Raw genomic sequence first — 25,523 nt, 5'->3', positions numbered from 1 at the left:
CCTGTAAAGTTGTTATGCATGGAGCTCATAAAGAGCTCAAAATATAACTTTCTGGAGTATCAATTTGCTCTGGCTTGCACCCCAAGTCTCTCATTTTCAGTTTCCTCTTCCTTGTTCTTCTGCCTCAGAGTGGAAAGAAAAAGATGCCCTTGGACTGTGACTCCCATACAACATCTGGAAGCCATCTCACTTTGCATTGCTCAAAATGCCTCAAGGACTCCCAGTCTTCTGAAGTATTTAGAGAGACTTTTGCAGTGCTGAGCACATCCTCAGGAGCACTGTTAAGGAATAGAGCTTGGCTCCTCTTTCTTCTCATCAGCAATCTATAAAACCACTGGTCAGATAGACCAACATCTACTACCATAAGTTCCTCACAAATTCCTATGCTTACTTTGGACTGCTCTGAGTTTCTTGGCTTTGAGGGATTTCAAGATTTCATCTGACTATCCCATTCTTCCTCTTCTTCCCTCCTTACTTGTGGCACTGAATTTTCTCATGTGTATGCTGCCCATGAGAAAATAACATTTAACTACTAGACAGCAGACACTGCCTCCCATGATTAGATAATTAAGCTGCTTGTTCTCTGCGAGACCACCTAGCTCCTTTCGTTTTAGGGATGCTTTGTAAGAGTTTGATCTGATGGGAAATAGATGCTTAATCAGCTCTAGCAGGAGATTGTCACAGGGTAAAGAATTTATAGACACGATTTCCTGTCATCAAAGTAAACCCAGAGCTGTGGACCTCGTGTGAACTTACAAGCTACACCCATGCCCCCCCTCTGTTCCTATGGCAAGTGATCCGGCACTGCTTATGTTTATACGATTAAACTGTCTTCACGCCCCAAAACAAAGAGCACTCACTGCCTCTGAGAATAGTGCCTACCCTCTGCTGTCCCCTAGCTGTGCCTAGGCATTGTCTGGAACCAAGCTCAAAATGCCATTAACCTCTTTGTCTTTATGTCAGGGAGAGTATTAGCTATTAAACAGCACGGATGATCAAATGATAGAGCTGGTTTCCTTGTCCTGCTTATTTCACTTGCACAGACATAGCCAAGGAATGGTTTTGTTGACAGATCTGAAACAGCCTCTGATAAGTTTGCGACTCAGGCAAAAGGATTTATTTGCGTCAATTGTTTTTGATGTGCCTTTTTCTTACTGTATGGCTTCACGAGGAAATATCTTTAGTCCACAGTGAATCATAATAGTGAGCAGGACAATCTAATCAGGCTCAACAAACCCTCCTCCAGGTCTCAGCAGCAGAGCTGAATCTCTCAAAAGAGGACAGTCTTTCCCACCAGTCTCTCCCAGTCCTTCATCATCTCTGCAACAGATGAGCAATGAGCAGATGCCTACAGCAGGCAATGAGCACCCTGCAAACCCTGCAGCTCTTTGACTAGTCTAGGTCTCGTATTGAATATGAGGAAATCTTGTCTAACCTCCCATGGTGATTACCGTTCTGCCACACCTCTGTTTCTTGACATAGATTGTTTTCCTCAGGTTTGGAGGCAAACATTGGTTTCTCCTTGAAGAGCTAAAAGTCCATCCCAGTGTAACTCAGAGTTTGTCTTCTTGTGATGGATCACAGAGTGATGTGGGTTTTCATCACCCTCAATGCCAGGATTCACAGGTGTGGTGTGTAAGAGATATGCTAATGCCTCTATTTGCGGCTTAATGCCTAAGTCATCTTTGCTGTCCCTGTGGCAGTGGAAAATGTCTTTGTATGTTAGAAGAATGTGCTTCAAGTAAATTTTCCACAATGTAATTACCCAGCAGTTTCCCTTTGGACTAGAAGTCACACTGTAGTGGCCCTAGGGTGCAAAGGCTGTGATCCCCCCAAGGAAACCTGGGAAATTTCCTCATCATTCCTTCAACATACAAAGGATATTTTCATCTTCCAATGATGATGAATCACACTAGCAAATGATCATAACCACTTTAGCCTAGAGAATCACAGATACACTGTTCAAATTCATTTTTAGCCTGGGTGTAGCCTGTTCATCTTGAGAACCAACAATGAGTCATGGAGCTGGAGAGGGACTGTGATGACTTAATGCACACGAGGAATACCATAGAATCATAGAATGATATGGCTTGGAAGGGAAAAATCACCTAGATCCATGAGCAGGGACACCTTCCACTAGATCCCCAAATCCCTATCAGATGTTTTCCTGGTCTTCTAGTCCCTGACTACTATTTATTTCGAATCCTATGATCACTGAAGTTTTTTAGACAGGCATGGCAGGACAGGAGCCCTGGATAGCGTTCTTGTTTCAGGATTGCCTGCTCCTTCCCCATTCATTGCCTCAGGTTTCACATGTACTCAACAGTTTCACCCACACCTTGTCTTCTCATTCATCAGAGCTGGGAATATCGAAGCTAGCTGTCAGGTAGTCCCTCTCCCAGAAAGATCTTTCTGCCTTAGGTTTTCGCTGCCTCTTGAGAATTCAAGGTGCGATTCCATGGTATTATACAACAATATAGATTTGGACTGCCCTCTCTCCCTAGGTCTGACTGTAAAGGCTTTTCTCCTCACCTTCGACTGAAATGAGTGATTTCAGAATATCTATTTAACATACATTGAAAGAGACACAATTCTAGTTTATCTGCAAGGATGTAATGTTTTCTCCCTCTGCTTTTAATACAGAAGCTCAAGTCTCTATTGTTAATACTTCTTTCATTCCTCTCTCTTCACTTGTACACTTTGCCCTTGCAAGTTTTAGTCTAGATGTTGATTTCACATGGATACCTTCGTCATGAATCTGGATTATGTCCAGGAATTTGTAGTAGTTTTTTACTGTGTCATGATCTCTTGTATTTCACTACATTGACATGGTTAGTTTGGGGGATTTTGCATTTTTGCTAAAATAGGAATCCCCCTTATTTTATCCTTCTACATTTCATTTAAATTAGCTGCCAGGCTTTAATTTCATTTCTTATTTTTTTGCAACAATAACTCCCTCTAGGTATCTGTACTATTCATCTAATCTAAGCTATTGACCTTGTTATACTAATCGCAACAAGATAGTAGTTCTGTTGTAGTAGTGTGACTGAGTAAATTTTTCTTACATTTGGCCCAACTCCAATCAGATCCTTTGTTCCTGTCTTTCTGAAATGCCTATAGCACTGTCATTTAAATGATTCACAAATACTCTCTGCCCTCTCCACTTGTATGCCCCTCTGCTAAACTTCCCAGACCTGCTGGGTCTGCCACAGTAAGCACGAGACTCCCATAAGTGGGTACCCACCTTGTACAGTGCCATGGGCTCTCCCCCACACTGTGTGCCTTGCCCCAGACACAGTGGTGCTATGTTCAATAAAGAGCATTTATTTTAAGTTGTGGAATATGCAGGAGACCATGATACATCAGGGGAGGACACTATTTTGTATAGTAATGCCAGCTCAGCTCTATCCTTTACCCCCAAGATGAGCACTCTTATCTGTGACCCAAGATTTCAGACATGCTCCTGACACATGTCACATTATGAAAGAGCAAATAGGCAGGGCTGTTTACATCTACCTTTCACTTTACATGGTTTTCTTCCTCTTACAGGATTTTCTTCTCTTCTTGGACTGAAAGCCTAGGGCCTATTGGCACAGCTTCAGAACTGGACTTGGGCTAACCCTGTCTGTGCCAGTTTCTTCTGATTTGCCCCTAGCTCTGATCAGATTTTAGTGTCACTCATTTTGCTGCTCTACTCCTTTGCAGCACACCCACTTTTTTAGGCTCTAGATTACTAAAGTTGTGAAACTGGTCCTATATTTAGAATTATGATTTAAGCTGCTTTTATTACATGTAATTGTTGTACACTGAGGAAGCACTAGTTTGTTTTTTTATAACACTTCAGCAACATTACCTCAGAAGGGTATTAAAATATGCACTTGGCTACATTTATGATGTTTAATTGAACTTTTATTAGTTTTTTTTAATGTATCCTCATAAAGCACCATACCAGAGTAAGAAATAATGTACAAGTGGTAGATTATGTAAATGAAGCAGAAAATGCTATACTTTAGTATTTAGTTCATATAAAATATAAAAATTAGATGAAAAATGTGGTTTTGAATGCAGTTATAATTAAAATTGTATATTGGAGTCTAAGCTACACCATAGTCTGTAAATACCAGCGGTTGCTCCGAGTTCTAAGGAGATTATGTTGCAGTAGATGCTGATAAATTACTGTACGAAGTAAGGCTTTTATTGATTCACTTTGTTTGATTCTCTTCCCTTTTTTTACTGCACGAGTTTACATTTTTGCAATTATCTGCTAAACTGGAGTAAATTACATTCAGAGAAGGCAGCAAAAGACAAAGGTGACAGAGATGTGCTGTAATGGCATAGAGCTAAATAGGATGAGAGAAACATATACACACACAAGCATTTCACCTGTGTAATGGTAACACCACTGCTAGGAGCTCAACAGCCCAGAAATTCTGAAAGGCTGCTTCTGGAAGAGGAGTAATTACAATGCCCGCAGCCATCTCACCTCACGCTGGGATCCCGCGCAACATAACAAGCGATGGAAATGCTGCCTTTCCTGCTGGTTTTCGACAAGCTCCCAGAGAAAGTGGTGGTGAGGCGAGTGAGAGAAATTCTGGACAGTAGCAGATTGTTTGATAAATTTCATCCTGGATTCAGCCACAGCCATGCTACTGAGGCTGCCCTTGTCAAAGTCATAAATGGTTTGAATGCAGCTGCTGAAAAGGAAGCCTGGCCTTGTTTGTACTATCAGATCTAGCCATGGGGGGGTTATTCTGTAAAAGGTTGGATTCTGTTGCAGTGCCTAGGTGACTGGCTAGTGTTGACTGAGAATGCGTTGAAATGGTTCCAGCGGTACTTGATTGCTTTCCCCAATCAGCATAGTAGGGTAAATTCTCCTCAAGAGCAGCCAGTTTCACATAATGACACTTGATCCCAGGGAGAATTCACCGGCGGCCTGACTTAGTTGGCACTGATGCTTTACGCTCTTTCTCTTGCCTTTCAGAGAGATATATGAGATGCATTAGAGCAGTGTATTAGAACTCCTTTTTGGCTTTGTTGAAAAAGACTATATTTCTAAAAGTACCAACAATCAGATATTCAGAAACAAAAGACTTTCTTGTGCAGTCAAGATTATTAATAGAGATAAAACACTTGTTTGTACCTGTTAATTTGAAGTCAGACTTCTTAATTTTATTTTTTTTTTTAAAGAGGCCTGAATTCTGTTTCTAAGTCTGGAGTGACAGTGCTGCCACCAATAGATACATACAGTTGTAAATAAGAGGGGAATCTGACTCAGTTGTCTGAAAACCAGAAGTCACTGAATAACTTTCCATGGGATTTCAGTTTATATTCATGAACAGTAATCCTAACAAAGAGACTCCAGTGCTTCTTCTGCTACTCACATCCACTCCAGTTCAACCAGTAGTCTGGTACCATTTTAATCCTGTAGAAATTTTCTCCATTCTATGGCTTCTCAGGCTGTAGCAAGGCTGTGATCTGCAGAGGGATTGCAAACCTTAGACCGAAGACCTGAAAAGGGGTTTAGTCACAGATCTTTCTGTATCTTTTCAGAATCAGATTTGCTTCTCCTCAAGATGCCTCTCATCAATAACATATAGTATGTGAATTTGGCATCCAGTGAGATTACCTGAAAATTCTCCAGTCTGAGATTATTACCAGTGTAACTAAATAGGCCAAGATGCAGAGGAAATTTGGATGAACCTCGACGTTTGTAACAGATATGGGTTCTCAGTCACTATAACTTAAGGGTCTGTAAAATCAGGATATGATTAACAATCTTTTGTGAACTTCATTGATACGAAATGTGAAGTATGCAAAAGAGCTATCCTGAGTAATTAATTTATGCATCAACTTTCTCACGTGTCTTCATATGCCCATGAGATGAGGTAACCTGTTAACTTCAAGGAGCCTATAGAAGAGGAATTTTTTTCTGTTTTTCTACTTCATGACATAATAAATTAAACTAGTATTTACGTTCATGTGCAGTGGGAACCTAAACAAAACTGAATATGAAACCTTTCTTTCTCATTAAAAAATCAGAAAATAATTAAATCCAGCACATCCTTATTTTGTTACTAAAATGATATAAGAAATGTATGCAATGAACATAAATATACATTAAATCTATAGGACATTTCAGCTTTCCATTTTCACCCAACATGCACGTTAGTAATCTGAATAGGAAGTTTATTAACATGTAGTGATAAACTGAAGAATAGTATTTCATCGATGGCATAAAGAGATCGGAATTTGACTTGGCGTGTTTATTAACACTATGGAACAATCTCTTGTTTAAGAAACTGGAAGGAAACATACCCTATCCATTTTTTTCCCAATGAATCTTAACTTCTGTTAGGCATCCCCTGATTTGTAAATCAATCTTGTTTTTCCTGTGGAAATACCTAAACATTCATGTTGAAAATATATATGCTTTGCTTTAAAATGGCCTTTTAATAGTTTCTTTTTTATATTAGACTTCCCAAAAAACAATTGGATGTTGTACAAACTGATGACTTTCAGTTTTACACTTTGCATTATGGTTAACCACCCCATAGCAGGACCCTCAAAGCAGGATTCTTGGTTCGGTAATGTGCATGCCTCATTGCTAATCATAACTTGGGAGAACAAATCCTGCTATAAGTTGAGAACCATTTTACAATTAATTTATAGTTAAGTAAACCATAATTACATTGTGCTATCTCACATTGTTTTTACAGACTCTTACCATGCTTCAAACAATCAAATTAGACATATAATGCTGGGTGATATATGGGAGGCAGTGTTGCAAAGGACATATTTTAATGACCTGAGTTTGAAAGGATCATGTAAAGGTTCATCACTTTGATAATTTCAGAGAGATGAGACCTCTCTTTTGTTGATTTGCCCTGCTTTGCTTTGCTTTTTGGCACTTCATAGTAAACCATCTTACCTAGGTCACTGCACAAGACTAAGAGAGGCGGGACTTGACATTATGTGAAGAATTCTTTCAATGATTCTGAGAACATAGCTCATTTTCTGTATCAAGCTAACACTGTTTCAATATCTAATATTTCATGACTGACCAAGACCAAATCCAGATGGTTCGTATTATTAAGATCATGTCGGCATCGTGCTGGGCACAGGAAGTGTTTGCAGCTGCAGTAGCTTATCAGATACTGGGACACAAACCTGTCTTTAGTCCCCTTTCTGACCTACTGGGTAGAGTAAGCTGGGGAAAAATTCCACTCTGAGGGATAATAATATTTTAAAGAAAGTTGGAGCAAAGGAACTGTTCTTCTTTCTATCAATAAGATTTTTAGGTCAGAGATCATTCAAAATTAACCAGACTTTGAATTTTATTTCCATCTAGTGATATTTAGCCTTCCTTCTGTTCAGAATAAGGTTGACTAACCTTCTGTGATGGAATTAAATGTCCTTGAAAATGCATGCACATAAGTAGAAGAAAACAGACTAAATGCACTGCCTTATGGTCTCAAGGAAGTATATATGGTTGTCCTCTTCTGTCACGAGGCTCCCCCTTGCTCCCACTGATCTCAGTTACGGATCTGAGCATGCTCTTACTGCTGTCAGCAAGAATTTTTTACTCATCCGTCCCACTGACTTCAGTTTTTAGATCTGTATCTTTTCTGACTGACACAAAACATTTTTTTAAACAAATGTGCTAAGAAATCCCAGTTTCAAAAAACAACTACTTAGGAATGTGTAATGGTTTGGGCTGGGATAGAGTTAATTTTGTTCATAGTAGCTCTTACAGTGCTGTGTTTTGGATCTGTGACCGAAACAGTGTTGATAACAGAGTTGGGTTTGCTATTGCTGGGCAGTGCTCACACAGCCTTCTTTTCTGTTTCTCACACTGCTCTGCCAGCGAGGAGGCTGGGGGTGCACATGAAGTTGGGAGGGGAGATAGCTGGGACAGCTGACCCCAACTGACCAAAGGGATATCCCCCTCCATATGATGTCATGCTCAGCAATAAAAGCTGAGGGAACAGGGAGAAAGTGGAAACATTCGGAGTGATGGCGTTTGTCTGCCCAAGTCACTGTTAAGCACGATGAAGCCCTGCTTTCCTGGAAGTGGCTGAACACCTGCCTGCCAAAGGGAAGCAATGAATGAATTCCTTATCCTGCTTTGCTTTACCTATTAGTCTGTCTTTACCTCAACACGTGAGTCTTCTCACTTTTACTCTCGTGATTCTCTCCTCCATCCCACTGGAGGAAAGTGAGTGAGCAGCTGCATAGGGCTGAGCTGCCTACCAGGGTTAACCTACAACAGATTGCTGAGCGGCAATAGTAACATATCATTTACAACATCAAACACTTAAAAGCATGAATTGTAAAAACATCAGAATTCATCCTCTGACTACTCAGACACATCTCTTTTTCATTAGATAAGGGCAAAGGAACGACACTCTAACCAATACTAAGAAAACTATTTTGCAAGGCAAAACTTCCTTCTCTGGGAGAGACAAGTATGCCAGTATGGCAGTAACCACTGTATAATCTGAGAAGAACCAGGACATGTTTTAGCTGACCAGAGAAAGAAGGCAGCCATCTCCCCCATATATGAGACCAGAAGAATCTTCAGGGTCAGGAAATGCGCAGATTTTTATGAGAGGCAACAACTGAAGATGCAAAGTTATGGCTGAAATGACATGGCAAATGGCTATTCTCCACAGTAACTGAGGAAAGTGCAGTAGGGAGAGCTTATGGGAAGAGATGAAGAAATTTGCTTCAGCCATGAGGAGCTCACTGACATGGTGACCAGACATTGCCAAGAAGATATCAGTTTGTGATTTTAGTTTGAATGGAAGTGGGTAAGTCTGGATCAGAAACGGACTTGTGAATTTCAGCACAGAGACAGCAGTTGAATTTGTGCCCTGCAGTCAGTAGGTCAGGTAGGTGAAGAAAGGGATGGAGTCTCCGCAGTCTGTTTGAGGAGAAATCAATGGAAAAATTGGCACAAGCAACACCAGTGGAATTGCAGCGGGCGGCCCAGCACTGAGTCAGAGATGAACTCCAGGCAGCAAAAGTAAACAGCACTCTCAACATGCTTACAGATAAGAGGGAGAAGGGGGGTTTGATGGTAGTTGTGGAGGCAAGCAGGTTCGATGTGTGTTTTCAAAGTGGAGAGATTAAACACACCCTTGTTTTGAGAGGAGGGAGAAGCCAAGGCAAATTACAATGTACAGAGAAGAGAAAGAGGTAAGCAAGCACCAGGGAGAGGAGAAGATGGAATAACTTGTTCCGCTTAACGCTTGCATCCGTTTTGCAGTTCAAAACTGCACTAATTTGGGAAGCAGTTTATATAATCCATAAAACCACATTTTATTAGCTTTTTTTTGCTTTGAATCACTGATTTCTAAAGAATGAGAACAGCCATAAATGCTATTGTCTCCACAGGCAGCAATTTGAAAATAGAAGATGCATGGTTACATGATAAGTGTATTTTCTTCGTAAAAAAATGTTTGCAAATCAGGTTTAAAATAAAGGAAAAAATAACTTGAAAATATTCTGCACTTCAGAAAATAATAAAATGTCTTCTTATTTTCCCCTGGTAGGCCACGCAATGCAGATTACTTTATGCAGGAAGCTAAACGGAAGAAGCATAAAGCAGATGCAATGGTGAGAACATTTTCTTTCCAGTTATGTTGCTCCAAATTATTTTTGTAATGCAGTTTCTTCATCAGTGCAGTATTGCTGGGGTAATTATAAAATCTATTATAAGGATGGCTAGGCTTGTTAAATTAAGAAATGTTTATATAATCAAATGTTCATAGCCCAATAAACTATGACTTAACAAATAATGACTTACTGAGATAAAGGCCTGGATAAATAAAACTTTCCATTTATGCCTTTGCTTTAATTAGTAACTATAGTAATGAAGGCTGTGTAAGGGATCCACATACCTAGCTTCTCAGTTTAACTAGCTGGCTAGATCCTATAACTATATCCCAAAATTTGGTCTGGTGGCTGATGTATTTGTACACTTTTTAATGAGCTTTGATTCTTGGGTGCCAAAAGAATCCTGGTTTCATGGCAGCCATTTCCTAACATAATCAGAAGTACACAAGGAATATGTGTCACTCTAGAGAAACACCTTGCACACAAAGGACTGTTGCAACAAACAGATTCTTGGCCCTGGCTTTGACCTGTCTAAAAATGTAGCCAGTAAGAAAAAGGGGAATCTGAGGTTATATGGAGCGAAGGGGTGCTTGTCTTTCCAAACAAATGAGTGCAACCAAGAATCCAGTGCTCCAGGAGAGATCCACTCAGCCGTCTCTCAGCTTTCTCCAGGGCTACAATTGTCCAGCACTATGCATAACCTAGCACAGCTTAAAAACATTAGGCCTCTGGGATGGCAGATGCAATGTAGAGGGTGAGACCCTACATTCATATGGCTGTCTTGCAGGCGGGAGTAGCTGCAGTCCTGCCTTGCTCTGTCAGATAGACACTTTGTTGTCACAGCAGCAGGAAAGAAGAAGGGTAGCTCAGAGCCTCCATTTCTTCATCTCTTTTTCTCAGCTGTGCAGAATGTAAAAAGGCCAAAGAAGCAGAAGCAGGCCCTTAATTTAAGGCACTAACACCTAGTTTTACATTCTACCTGAGTTTATTAGCACAAATTTCCATGGTTTATTCAGTTCCATATTACTATAAAGTGAGTCCTAAATCAGGAAATATTGTGGAGAAGTACAAATGGTGCATTTTAGTGTGTTGCTTTAAACAGAATGGAAAAAATTACTTAATATGCAAAGGAAATTCTTAGCCTGAAGAGAAATGTTTTTATGGTAGACTCCCAGAAACAGGAGGTGCAAGCATTATTCTCTGTTCTGCCACAAGTTACCTGCATGAAAGTCACTTAGGCATGGTTTAAATAGCCTCCCATCAGTATTATGACTGAAATATCCTTCACATTCAGCTTCCCTGCACAGTGGACCAGCACCTTACACCTTCTGAATCGCCCTTTGCAGGTACTTCCTCTCACTCCTTGCCTGTGGAGGGATACCAGAGGAATTGCCATATTGCCAAACTGCCTCCAAGCACTTTGAATCACCGTGCTGGGCCTGATACCTCCTACTTTGGCACTGCAATACCTAACAGAGGCACTTAGAGTGAGCAGCCTAAAAATTACTCTAAGTCTCTCTGCTCCTTAGTCCTCCATCTGTGAAATTGGGATAATAGCACTTCCACCAGCACAAGAGTTTTGGGGAGAGAAATATAATAAAGAGTTTGTGAAGTTCTCCGGTATGATCGCAGTGGGAGTCATATAAGAACCTAAAATAGATTGCAACCAGTGTGCCATTCCAAAGTTACTATTTAAAATCTTTATCCCTTGGAAAAGAATAAGGTCCATTAACCTTTCACTGTGTGCATCAGATTTCAGCCAAATGCATCCAGTCCATTAATGGGCTTTATGTACCACAGGAGTTCTGACTGAAGGAAAGATAAGTCAGGACACAAAGGTATTAGTATGATTCATCTCTATCCACATCAAAAATGAAATTCTGAGAGCAAATAAACGGTATGTAAGTGTACACATACGAACATGAAGTGCACATTTGCATATACACCATCATTGAGGACACATATGCATGTATATCCACAAGTACACAAATATATGCACACAGAGTCAAAGAAGTACTGAAAATAGGAGAAGAAATAGGGCAAGGAAGGTGGATGGCAGAAAAGGCTGAGAGAACACAGCAGTCCCTGAAAGAGGAGGAAGATACAGAAAGTAAATTCCTGACAAGAAGACAATGTGGTCAAGCAGTGCTGGAATAATGGTAGGGATAAAGAAGACATGAGAATAGAGATGAGCTTTTGAATAAGAGTTAGTAGTCAAAGTATTAGTTCAAGATAATCATTGCCTTTCTTTGTTGAGTGATGAAAAACTTTATTTGCAAAGATGTGTGAAACCCTTTTTAATGAAAGTTGGGACAAAAGGCCTAAGGAGTTTGTATAATTTCCAGCAGTGGAAAAGCTTTGACAAACATCTGTCAGGAATGTCCTAGGCAGAGTTGATCCTTCTTTGGACACAAGAGTGTGGATCAAATAACATCTCATAGCCTTTTTCAGCTCTACTTTCTGTATCTTATAATTTTCAGATGCACAGGGTTTGATGGGTTTTAGCTTTCTCATAGGAAAAATTGTGAACCTGAAGATATACCAACTTGTGTCAAGTTTACAATTCATGTTGAGAAAACCCCATCAAATGTAACCATATCTTGATGATTACACTATTTCTCTATGTCCTTATTTTTTCCCTCTAGGTGGAAAAGTTTGGAAAGGCACTGAATTATGCAGAAGCAGCACTATCGTTTATTGAGTGTGGAAATGCAATGGAACAAGGCCCAATGGAATCTAAATCCCCTTATACAATGTATTCAGAAACAGTTGAACTCATCAGGTAGGAAGGGAGGAGATGACCTCAGGGGTCTGTTGTGCAAACATGCTCATCTACATTATCACATAATTCCCCAGATACAGTCAAAGGGGAGAAGTGAGGCCCTCCCAAGTGCTTGGTCAGTCCTACGTAATGTGTATGTATTATCTGTGATTTCTATGGAAAGTAAATGAGGAAACTGTGTAGAATGAAAAGAAAAGAAAAAAAAAAATCCCAAAGCTTTTCATATCACTTGAGTTGGAAATTACTTAAAGAGTTTCACGATACAATTCCTGTGCTACTCGAAAGAGAAAAATAATGATACATAATACCAAGACATTCTTGTGGAGTGGTAGTTTGCAAAATGTCGTCATGTGTATAAGATTGCAGTTTAAAGGTTACCTGAAAGAAGATGTGAACAGTAATAGAAAAAAAATCAAGGTCCATTTGGTGTGTATGCTCCTACTGTAGCCAGTGGAGTCCCAAAAGCAGTGCAGCTCACACTAAAGCTACCACTACATTCAGTCACCTTCATGGTTCTCCAAACAGGACAGTCAAGAATTCAGTCCCACCCACAGGACTTTCCTCCTATGAAGAAAGTTTGTCTCTTAAGTCATTTTCTCTGTTACAGTTGGTACAAATAGTTACCTTTATTGACAGTGTCAGTAGAGAAAACGAAGGTCAAAATCATCCCAGCAGCTGAGTGACTCTCTCCACAAGAGAGCAAGCTCAGCCACACTAGCAGAGAAAGCTGCACTGTCAGTGACCATGGCATCATTCCTCAGGACAGTCAAACACACAGCTCTCGTCAGGACTAGGAAGTTCATAGGAAGGAAAACATTTCCATTTTTAATCATATTCCTAATGAAGCAAAGCTTCTAAAACATTCTTGCATTCTTTTGGACTTCGTGTTGATGTGAAGATTTTCTCTCATGTTAACAATTCCATTGGCATTTTATTCCACTTAGGGCTGTCTTCTCATGCATTTCAGTGGATTGAGGCCAGCTTTCTAACTGGAAGCTTATTAAAATCAAGTTGGGTTTTTTTTTCAGTAAGAGAACAGTACATCCCATGTCTGCAATTCTTCCCTTCTTTTTTTTTTTTTTTTTTTCAAAAGGCAGAAAGCTCTTCCTCTTTCTGCCCTGTCTTTTCTCATGATAGTAAATATATGTCCTAACTCTGGAAATTAATTTTGCTTGCAGATCCATAGCTTTCAATGTGTGTAGCTGTGCTTGTGTTGTAGTGTGAATTGCTGTTGATCTCACTAGCTGCAACTCAGAAAAATAAGTGGTTTGCTAGGTATGCCTGTTGAAACAAAATGTTCATACTGAATCTTTGCACGGATATCAGAATTAAAGTTTGGAAGCAAAGATGAGAAAAAACACAAGCAGCTAATGATAGGGAACAGGTATTTTTCTGGAAGCAAGCCCAGAAGTGATGTGTGTTGTCCTAACCTTGTCCATTGTTCAGGTATTCAGCTGGAAGCTGAGATTTCCAGAAACTAATTTGTGTTTGCATAGCACATACACTCTTGAAACAGCAGTGCTACCTCTGTGGATGTTTAATATTTATAGAATTTGAACGTAATGTCATATGAGCAAAAATAGCTCTAAGCCACATGTTCCCCCTCTGCTGTGCTCTGCTTGGAGGAGCGTATCTGGGTAGACACACTCAGAGCTGGCAGGGCGAGGGCAGCACCAGCTTCAAGGCAGGCTGTCTGCCTTCAAACGCTGTGAAAACCATCCTGCCTGAACTCGGTTTAACTGGGTCTCCACAGCAGCAGAGGTTATTGTGGTAGGACAGCATCACCTTGCCAGCTAGGCTCCTCTCTGGACTGATGGATGTTCAGGGAAGTTACTGCTGTTTCAAGAGTGCAGGGAGGCACTGCTAATGGCAAAATAGCTCCGAAACACGACCAGAAGAAGCACATGTACGTCTGGTATCTTGAGCAAAGACGTGTAAGGGGGCAGATCAAATGACATCGGCCAGCTATAAAGCTGTCTCAGTTAACTCACATTGTTTTTTTTCCTTTTCCTTAAGGTATGCAGTGAGACTAAAAACCCACTCAGGCCCCAATGCCACACCAGAAGACAAACAGCTGGCAGCATTATGGTTAGTAGATCAAGATTTCCTCAAAAGGTTTCTTTTCTGCAGTGAGCCAATTACTGAAAATCAGATGCTGGACGTGGCCAGATAGGAGTATGTTATGTGTTGAAATTAAGAGAATACTTTGTGCTTCTGGAAGGTCCAGCCCTTGTATCACTGTACCAGGTCTGCATTCTGTCTCTGTAAATAAGCAATTCATACTTATTGACTGTGACAGGTCAGCTATGGTACATCAGCGTAATTAGTTTTTAAAGGCCTGACGGTTTGTTGTTTTTATGAGTGATGTACTTTTGTACCAATAGCTCAGTAACTTCTTTTGTGGCCGACATTTCAGGCTCAATAATCATAAATTATATTTACATTATATGAAGGGAGATACAGTGACAGTGATAATTAAGCTTCTTGGATTACCTTCTAAATTGAGATTTCTAGATATACATGTATGCACCTTAGATCCTATAGGATGGTTGCTGATTGCTAGTAAAATACTAAAATGTTATTAAAATCAAATTTTAATTTAATATCTATGTAGTTAATACATAAAATACCTATTACATGGTTACTGATTCTCAGTAAGTGGACATTTACAATCAGCAAGTGTGTTTTTAACATCTATTAACCATCTGTTAAAAATCCAAATTAAATGCCTCTTTAGACTCCATAAATAAGGAGTCCTAATTAATCATTCTTATAAAAAAGAACAAAATATTCAGAGCTGCAGGTTTTGGGGTTTTTAAATGCCCTTTCATTGTCACTGGTTAGCTGTGCCATCGGGATGGCGCAGAATGCATTCCTGGCAATCGCTTTAAAAACGCTTAGGTGGGAAAACGACTGAAGAACGGGTTAAAAAAAAAAAAAAAGAAAAAAAAAAGAAAGAAGAATAAAGCCATATTGGGAAGGGTTGGTTGCTCAGAACTGCCGGAGCGCTTCGGTGTGTGCGGAACCACATCCCGCTTCACGGAGCCGCTGCATCTGTTTCAGCAGAAAGGTCAGAGCGAGGGAAAGCAGACGGTGCCTTCTCCGGGCGATGAATAGCAATCTTCACTCACCGTCTGCCAGCCAGCAGATGAGCTGACACCATTTGCATATGTGCTGTACCTGTGAAGGTGACAGAGGGAGAGTTATGGTGGCGGCGAGGCCGCCGCCTCCCCGGGCTGCCCCCCGCGCCCGCTGGGCGGGCTGCCAGCCAGCGGCTCACCCGGCTCCGCTTCTCCTAAGGAGAGACTGTCCTCCAGCGGCCGAAGGCAGAAATTCACCTCCTGCTTTCAGGAAAACGGGCCGAGAAACCCTGCCTGGGATTTTTTTTTTTTTTTTTTTTTTTTTTTTTTTGCGGAGGTTTGGGCAGCTCCTGGGCGCGGGAGGGTGGGGAGCGCTCTGCACTTTCCAAACTCAAGCCACCCTCTGGGGCTTCGGCTTGGCTCTGAGACTAAAGACTTAAAAAGTAAGGCCTCTGATGCCAAAGGAAGAGCAAAACACACCAGATTTTTGCTTCAAAAGTCGTGTTACTGAGGGGCAATCCCACACTTGCCGATCAAAAAACTTGCTGAGAAAAGGTGGTGATAACTCTTGGTTCAGCAAATAGACCAGTACACATGATACCAGTACACACCAATAGCACAGAAAAGAGTTTGTGCGTCCCAAATGCTGCTTATCAGTTACTGTGACAGATACGATTATAGTTAATAGCTATTACTCTTATTTAATTACATAGCATTACAGGTGTGTGGCACTCCGCAGACTAATGAGGAGCATGAGGACAGATAGTTCCAGTACAGTACATTGAGTTTTTCAGCCCACTGCTGGTTTCTTCTGGGGAAAAAATCAGCAGGTGGCCTAGGAATAACCTCCAGGCTCCAGCACAGGTTTCCCACAGAGAAGCTTGGCCAGTGAAATCTGGGCAGCTCTGAGATTTCCCTGTTTCCCAGCTATCTCCAGTTGCTGAAAGAGATTACTGGGTATACACAAAATATACCCATTATGACTCTCGTTCGTTGCACAGGCTCCAGGCTGTTGTAATGAAGGCCCAGGAAAAGATACCCCAAAAGGCTGCCTTTGCATTTTGTGATGGTTCTAAGCCCTGCCGGGACCGGAGACCACGTTGCCATTGTCCCTCCCCCACCCTTGGACACAAGTAGGGCACAAACCCCGGGTTAAAATAAGGAGAAATTTAATACAACAGTGTAATAAGCAATCTGAACAACCTGAACAACAACAATAGCGATAATAACAACAACAAATAACCACAAACAAGACAAAAGATATACAGAGAAATACCGCAATGGTTAACAGCCAGCCCCGTGCTTCCTACAACCAAAGCCACAAAGGAAAAAGCTTCCCACCTGACATCAGCATGGTATGAATAACCCGGCTGGAGATCCCTTCCGCCTGTTGGGGAAACTTAACCCTATCCTAGCTGAACCAGGACACATTTACAAAAAGAAACAGAAAACAATGCATATGTTGGGTTCCAGGCCTGTGATGACCGTTTCACAGGAGAGGCCTTTGGTCAAGTGTGCAGACTTCAAGTCAGAGTCAAGGCCTGGGAACGCCAACCTGCAAACCCTTCTGACTCTAGTTTGTTTAGTACCTCACTGGTAGCATTTGTCAGCACCTGTCCTGGCTGTAATACGTAGCCTTGCTCCTGAATCCATGGCAAAGTGTGAAGTACTGTAAACAAATGGTGATAAAAATGGTCAGCAAGGTGCTGTCAGCCTTCCACTCTGAGTTAGTTTGAAAATTTAAGATAATTAATTGGGATTTCTGTTCAGGGGGCACGCTTTACCTTCTGCTCTCCCTTTTGTTCTAGTTACCGCTGCCTGGCCCTTCTGTACTGGAGGATGTTCCGACTCAAGAGAGACCATGCAGTCAAGTATTCAAAGGCGCTTATTGAGTATTTCAAGGTGCATTCTTTATGATAAGTTTTTAGACCAGTGTGTCATTATAGGAAATTCAGCATCTTAGTAAAACAGAAGCTGTGCTGGGCTTAGTTCTTCCCCTGTGGAGTCAGTGGAGTTTTACCACAGACTCCCATGGCAACACCTGATCTCTAGTCAGTTCTGTTGTCTTCACAAGGGCCCCTCTTTGCAACATACACACAGTGTCCCTTCATGAAGGATGAGAAATTTATAGGACTAACAAAAAGGTATTTTCAGATTATTCTTGGTCAATTGTCTAGTGCTATCCAGCTCTGCTGCCAATTGCTTTTGCAGATCTTTGTCTAAGAATCCCCTCCAGGATTACACTTCCCCCTAGACTACCTGCGAGTTGAAGACATTGATCTAGCTGCAGGACTCCCACCTAGCAGCACTGATAGGTAGGACAGTGCAGTGGGACATGTTCTCACCCACGGAACTGGCAAATAGCCATGCTGACTTCAGTGGGACCTGTATGAAAGCCCTAGAGGGCAGCCAAACTGCCTGCCATGTACTTGACACAGCACTGCTGGCTTCCCCTTCCTGCTTTGCTTTGCCTGCTACTGCTTCTGTTTTCCACTCTCTGCCAGGTCCAAACCCTGGCTATTTTGACTAACATGGGAAGTCATTCAAAGTATTTTAATATCCTTTATCTGACACACAACCTTTCCCTGGAAATATCTCAAGAACAAAACCTTTCAGGCAGAGCTCACCTAATAGTCAGTCCATTCAGCATTTGATCTACACACACAAAATTAGCCTTTATTTTTCTAATTAAAAAAATAATATGAACACACAAGTGCTTTAAGACAAACTGCTTTGAGGAACCTGAACACAGGGCTTATCTGTTGGGTTTTTTTTGCAGAGGGAGGTACCTTGAAATGAAAAACATCCATCCTTAGACATTTTGTTAATAAAAAAATTCAAATACAAGCATGAATGCTCATGACCAGATTCTGAACACATGAAGACAGTGAAGGAAATTGACAAATCCGTTATTGTCAAACTGAAATTGAAGTCACTGTAATTGCTTCTAAAAATTTAGCAATATATAATTCAACATGTTATGTTTCTCTAACAATGACTTGATTCCAGGGGAAAGAAATATGTGCCTATTACAGTACTTTATTTTTCTTTACCAGTTCGTAGAATACCTGCATCAAGAACAGGATGGTCAGGCTCTCAACCATGTAAAACATCTCCTACTAGCAGACAGAAACTGTTTCACAGCAAACATAAAATGGACTTATACTCTGCTATAGCCAAGAGGAGCTTGGTTTTTTGCAGAGCTCCTGCTGATATAATGATAGCATAGTTTCAGATTAGAAAGTATTCTCACCTTTGAAAGTAAAAATGGAAAAAAAAATCCATTTGCTATAATTTTCAGTGGAAAACAAGCCAATTCTCCACTCATTTCATATTTGGTATCTAAAAGCTTTCAAAACCAAGTGACGTGAAATGCTGACTGCATTAAGAATTTCCACATATATTATCAATCAAAGAAAGATGTTAAACTTTGTCACACACATTTGCAGGGAAAATTAGACACACTTTTCTTTTAGAAAAGAAAAAATTATTATTTAAATCTCTTTTTTAAGTATTTTATTTCCATTATTAAAAAAAAAAAAAGCAACAGAATTAAAAAGAAGCCACAGATATTCAAGGGCCGGACACATTTGAGAGCAGAAAGAAATCAGGCGAATGGGTAGCAGTAAGCTAAGTGGATAAGAGATGGTCCCTTACAACATTACACTCATTAGAATCCTTACCCCCACCTTTCTGGTGCAGAACTGAGAGGAAGCTGCAGTAATATACCTAAAGCATGAGAAAAAAAGGTGTGGGAAGTCATACAGTAAAGCAGAGGCTGGTTACATTTACAGTGAAAGTATCCTTGACTCTCCACTTTGATTTTAATATTTTTCTGGCTCCAACTCTGTAATAACATGTACTCAGTTTCCATTACACTAGAAAGATGAAGGCCAGTAGTTCTGAGACAAATCAGAAAACAAAAGGAAAAAAAAAAAAAACCAAACACCACTGTTCTGTAAGAGAAGCAAATGCCGAGGATTCCCAGGTTGGTTCTATTTAGGATGGTAAATGAGAACTTAATTTTTTTTCCTTTCACACCTTAGCCCTTCCTGCCAAAAAAGAAAGAGAAAACTCATTGAAGGAAGAATGTCCTGTGGGACACTCCAAGGCTTATTTTCATACCACTTACCTGGGACATAGAAGGCCCAGTGTCAAAATGCAGGAAGAATGCCAGGGCACACACAGCGCTGATGTGATCACTGCTAAAATACAGCCAGTGTTGGTGTGCATGTGAAAGATGTGGGAACACAAGTGGCAGTTCAGAGGACACATCAAAACTGAGAAAACAAATTTTTTGAAGAGAAGCTCAGGAGGTGTGTCGAACTTAACTGTAGAACAGGTTAAGAGAGGATGTGATCCTTGTGTATATGGAAACAGAGCTGATAATACCAGGCAACATGCAGTTTTGCTGGTGTTGGGCCAATAAAATCCAAAAGCCAGCACTGAAGTTAAGAAAATTCAATCTTGAAATCCTGAAACAGAATCTGTTTTTCTAACTGTGAGGCCTCCTAACCATCAGAACAGGACATGGTAGAACAAGGAGAATGAATAGCGTCCTAGGATTTCTATATGACTAGTTATCCTTTTTAAAAATAATAAAATGAATTTTAAAAGCAATTTTGCTTCTGCTAGAAGTTCCATGATTGGTGAAAAAGGGTAATTGCAGACAGAGTGTCCTGGGGGATTACTCCTAGCCTTGAAATCCGTGAAGCTCTGAAGCCCCTTGTTTATCATTTTTCCTTCCCAAGCCATGGGAAACCAAGAATTTTTGTACTGCTGTTAATACTTGTAACTCCTGCAGCTTGCAACACCTGCAGCCTTGCGTTTAAACAATATCCATAAACAGATCTTGAGCTGCAGGACTTCACTCGGTCTCCTGTGGCTGTCAGGAAGGGAAGGTTGTTCACCAGCACACAATTATCTGCATGTATAGTTTCAGGGGAGAGTGCAAGGAGGCCACCTTCCTCTGAAGAATCAGAGAGTGTCCATTTCTGAATATGAGGCTATGGCTGGGATGTTTCTTAGACTTCTGTTCTTTACATCCTTCATTCTCACAGGCCCAGGATTAAATCAGTCACTGCATTTAGGAGAGGGAGGGAGTTTTTCCACAGGTCAAATGGGCAGGAACTTGCCAGTAAATTCCCCCCAGCTCTTACAGATTAACTACCAGAATCATTTTAGCTATTCATTTTCCATTATTGAGGACACCCGAATTTCTCCTGCTTGGCAGATGTAGTGTTTGTACAAGGTTGTCTCTCCTCAAGCAATGAATTTCTTTAGCATAAACACAGTATACCAGCGAGAGACTTAATGACTGCAGGTAAACAAGAGATCACACTAAATGATCTAATGTGCCCTTTTGGGGAACCCTTCAGCTAGAAAACCACCAGTCTACAAGGGCAGTCTCTCTGGCCCTGTGGATGCTGCCATATTCAGACCAAGGGGAACAGCTCCAAGAGGAGCAAATGTGAGAGAAATTCTTGAGCCTGGTGGTTAAAACATTCAACTGAGCTGAGGGAGCCTCAGACTCACATCCCTGTGGTCCACCAGGCTGAACAGACTTCAGTCTTGCAGGTCCTAGGAGAATGATATTTGTCTTTGGGGGCAGGAGAGTGGGAGGAAATCCTCCTGGTTTTCTCTATCACAAGAAATTCCAGCCTAAATCTCACAAAGAGTCCTGGCAGCACTTTCTTTTGAACTCCTAGGATTCCTATGAAAAGTTTCCATTCCAATTAACATGCTTTTCTAATCAGCCCCCATCTCAGGGTGCTTAATAGTCTGTGATTTGAGTCTGTGCTGCAGTACTGCTTCATCACAACACCAAATCAGGTTGAGTGGGTTTATTGCATCGTGAGATCTGCATACTTCTATTTGCACAATTTTTTCTTTACATTTCTTTCCTTTTATACTGTTTAATGTTCTTAATTTCATAGTCTTATATAAATTATATGCATTGTGAAATATTTTTTCCTTTACAGAATTCATCAAAAGCTGCCCAGAACCCATCTCCTTGGGGTGCCAGTGGAAAGTAAGTCACATGGAAACTTAGATCATCTTGACAGTCAGAAATTATATTTTCTTACCTACAATATGTTCTGATGATCCCATGGTTTTAAACCCAGCACCTTTTAAGTAACTGTATTAATACCTGTTTCCAGGAGCACAGGAACTCCATCACCCATGTCTCCTAGCCCTTCTCCAGTCAGCTCTGTAGGATCCCAAGGGAGCACAGGGGCTCCTTCCCCATCTCCTATCATCAGCATCCCGCAGCGCATTCATCAGATGGCTGCCAACCACGTCAGCATCACCAACAGCATCCTGCACAGCTATGACTACTGGGAGATGGCTGACAACCTGGCTAAGGAAAACAGAGGTGAGTGAGTCAAGGCACTGGACTATTCTAGAAGACTGACACATGATTTTGGTCAGGAAAATAGCTATTTTGATAGGAATCCTGTCTGCAAAGTAGGGCTGCAGAGGTGATTTTTTCTTCAGTACACTCCTAGTCTGTTCCAAAAAGGCAATTTTGATAGCTGTCTTGCTCAGAAGCATCTAATCTTTTCTTTATTTGGCTGGTCAGGACTAGTGACAGACAGGTCACAGACAGAGCTGTTGGTATTATTCTTTGCCATCTATGTCATTCAGGAGAGAAAAGTTTGTGGGGGGCAAGGCAGCTTCCTGCCCCCCAAAGTTGCAGAGCTGGACGGGATGCGTTTAGCCAGACCACGTCAAAAATCAGGAGCACACAACTTCCTTTCTGCAGAAGGAATGAACAGCCCCTCCAGCCCTTCCTCCATCCGAGCAGACACAGATGGGAATGAGGTGCCTCACTCCCTCTTCACAGCAAACTTCTCTCAGCTGAACCGGTTTCCATGAGCATCTGACTTGATGATAAAGTATTCCTTGGTTTTCAGGCTAATTTATGTATTTGAGGCAGGGACATGGGCAGGATTCAAATCAAAATGAGTATAGGTGTGTATAGATGGGGGGCTAATCTCCCATTACAGGAGCTGGATGGAGCTTTGTTCAAGACAAACAGCAGAATCAGAGAGCTGTTCAGTTCACCCTGAAGGAGACACGGGGATGCAATTCAGTTGCCCAGCCACAGTGGCCAAATGCCACTTGAGGTATCCTTACCTAATACTGCTGCTCCAGAAAGTCTCCTGTACATCCTGTGTTAGATCTGCCAGTCCAGGCTGTATGTATCAACTGCCTGAGGGCATCTCAATTGGGCACTACATGCTTCTAAGTAGGCAACTGAATTCAGTCATTAGTGGCTAGCTAGCTAAATTACTCTTCCGATTGGGATGACCATGTTGTACAGGCCTCTATTTATCTGTCACGGTAGCTTAGATATCTAGCGTGTGTATATAGATACACACTTGTGTGTAGACCTTTTGATTTAGTTGTCCTTAATCTCAAAATAAAACTTGCCCAGCATGTTTGCTTTATCAGGACTCAATGGAAATTAATGAAAGCAAAGCCAAAGAACTCACTGTTTTGTTCTTTAAAAAGAAAATTTGTTGTACATCAGCCTGTAACATCATGAACCACAGGACTTTACAATTACTCTCACCAGCACTAAACTTTCATTCCCCTGAAATGTTCAGCTTGACTCAATTTGCAAGAGAATAAAATCTATTAAAGTGTGACAAGTAGCAAATACAGCTTCGCTCTTCTGATGCTGATTTTTTTTTCCCTGTAGATTTTTTTAACGACTTGGATGCATTGATGGGACCTATCACCTTGCACAGCAGTATGGAGCATTTAGTTCAGTACACTCAACAAGGACTTCACTGGGTGCGAAATAGCGCTCACTTGTCATAATGACTGTGTGCCGTTCACATGGACAGTATACCTTTCATGGATAATTCAGTTATTCTGGACACTGTGCTACAGAAATAGTCAACCACAGCATTGATCCAAACAAAGGTGAATATTTCTTCAATATTGAGCAAAATTTTTCTGAGTGTAGACCTGTATGTGTGCATATGTACAAGATACAATGATGTCTCTTCAGAATTAATTGTTCTGTACCACTCTCCAAACATTTATATACACTAGAAATACCAGAAAGAACTGATCTTAATGCACAAAACATACCCTTTCTATTCTTGTGCTGAAAAACTCAGAAACCAAAATCTCATGGGTTGATTAAAGCAAGTGCAATAAGCACAGATCCCTATTCAGGAAAGCTCTCAATAGATTCTTAACTTTAAGCCTGTACTGAAATCCTGTTGACTTCAGCAGAGCTTAAGCATATACATGAGGTCTTTCCTGAACTGGAATGAATGAGGGCAAATCATAGACATGGAGAACTTCTACTGCGAGCATGGACACGTCACAGAATTTTCAATATTAATGTGCCATCTCCCTATTACTTCCCCACTGGGGCACACAGAGGAGTTGTGTAGTCCGCATTAAGTTGGGGAAAGACGGCATTCCTTCATGTGCAATAAGTTTCAACAAATTGCATGCATTCCTTTATCTCCTGTCTTTTTAAATAACTTTACCTCTTGTTCAGCTCCTCACCAACGGTATAACCTACAGTATCAAGCAAAAAGCCTGAAAACAGATATGCGGATAGCAAGAACTTAAAGGAGATGGTGGAAAATTGCGTTCTGTTGCTAACAGTAAATAGATAAATGAAAATATATGGCAAACTGCAGTCCACTTAGTAAAGAAAATGTGTTCATTTCAGCTGCATAGAGACAGAGAGACAGAGTGTCTCTGTGTCTGTAACAGTTGTTGGCTTTGCACGGGAAGGCTTCATCCCACAGATTTTGACTTTCATATCTTTTTCATCTAGCAGAAGCTTGCAGCATTTTCTTCTAGGCTGTATGGGAGCATTACATGCAATTTCCTTTCTCTGGGAAGCTGAGTTTGCTGCTCATCAGGCTAAGAACTGTTTCCTATCATAATCCTCTCACTCTTCATGCATAATCCTCAATTAGGCTTTAACATTTCTTGATTTATGGGATGCTTTCAGTTCCTGTTGACAGGCTGTGTTTTTCATGCCAGAAGAATTAATCCCACAATAATTGGAGTTTAATTTGGGTCAGCTGGGGTCAAGGCCAGTTCACATCAACTGTGCTTGTATTCAGTGCATTTTTGTTCATTTTCAGTGGTTTTCACACATTTAGTTTTCTTTTTCTGTATTGGAAATACAATTTTTTTACAATCAGATTTGCAACCTTTACTCAAGTCAGCAGTTCTGGTGACTTTCAAAAGGACTGTTCTTGTCCGAGTCACTGGTTAGACCCTTTGGTTGATGTTTTCTAATCTAATTTACTTATATATTAAGGAAATGTGAGTACAAAAGACTCTTTCAATAGAATATACAAGTAGTCACTGATACTGATGGTTGATTGATTGGTCCTTGCTGTCTTTTTTTTCCTCCCCCATTTTTGAAGAGCTGCATTTTGAAAAAAAGATAGCAAACAATATGGCACGTTTTCTCAGTAAAACATCTTCGGTAACACAGGCTGTATGTACCCTGTGGTAAAGAGTGGGCTTGAGAGCACACTGAGCCCCACATACCTGCATTTTTTTGTCAAGGCTGCTTACCATAACTCTAACTGTTGCTCAGACTCAGAGCATTCACCCCGTTCTTCGAAACAGCTCAGCGGGGTAGCTACCTAGGAACTAACTGCTCAGCCCCAAGCCATCCTGGGCCAGTATTTATATGCCCATTGGTGCTCAGATACTTCCCCGCCAAGAGAAGTCCTGAGCTCAGGCTGTGGTCACCTCTTAGCATGGGTTATGGTGTGGATGGCTTTAAGAGTGAACATGGACATGCCTTTAAATGATAAAATATACATTCTCCAAGTCCTCCCATCATTCTTAACTCTGGCTGTTACCTGCCCCAGAAGGAACATAATTTGTTTTTTCAAAAGTATCGTGGAGAACTTGATCGGTGCCTTTCTGTTTAGCACTTGCCTGATCTCTGGCTGTAGAAGTCTGTCATGATTTACTAGACTAGTAGCAACAGATTCTGTCAGCTGCTTCAATACCATACAATGTACTGTGGGATTTCTCCT

General features: G+C 41.0%; 1 protein-coding gene across 1 annotated transcript in view; it reads left to right on the top strand.

The window, feature by feature from the left end:
- Positions 1 to 23,622, top strand: part of AFF3 (ALF transcription elongation factor 3) — a 325,782-nt gene extending 302,160 nt beyond the window's left edge. Inside the window, exons 17-23 of the mRNA XM_074930285.1 lie at positions 9,555 to 9,618; positions 12,264 to 12,400; positions 14,417 to 14,488; positions 17,289 to 17,382; positions 21,462 to 21,511; positions 21,642 to 21,856; positions 23,189 to 23,622. Of these exons, the coding sequence (XP_074786386.1) occupies positions 9,555 to 9,618; positions 12,264 to 12,400; positions 14,417 to 14,488; positions 17,289 to 17,382; positions 21,462 to 21,511; positions 21,642 to 21,856; positions 23,189 to 23,310 (754 nt within the window). The 3' untranslated portion in view covers positions 23,311 to 23,622. The remainder of the gene's footprint in view (positions 1 to 9,554; positions 9,619 to 12,263; positions 12,401 to 14,416; positions 14,489 to 17,288; positions 17,383 to 21,461; positions 21,512 to 21,641; positions 21,857 to 23,188) is intronic.
- The last annotated feature ends 1,901 nt before the right edge of the window (positions 23,623 to 25,523 follow it).

Source organism: Athene noctua, chromosome 1 (assembly GCF_965140245.1).
Source record: "Athene noctua chromosome 1, bAthNoc1.hap1.1, whole genome shotgun sequence".
Lineage (NCBI taxonomy): Eukaryota > Metazoa > Chordata > Aves > Strigiformes > Strigidae > Athene > Athene noctua.
Note: the sequence above shows the minus strand (reverse complement) of the source record. Positions and strands in the feature narration are given on the sequence as shown.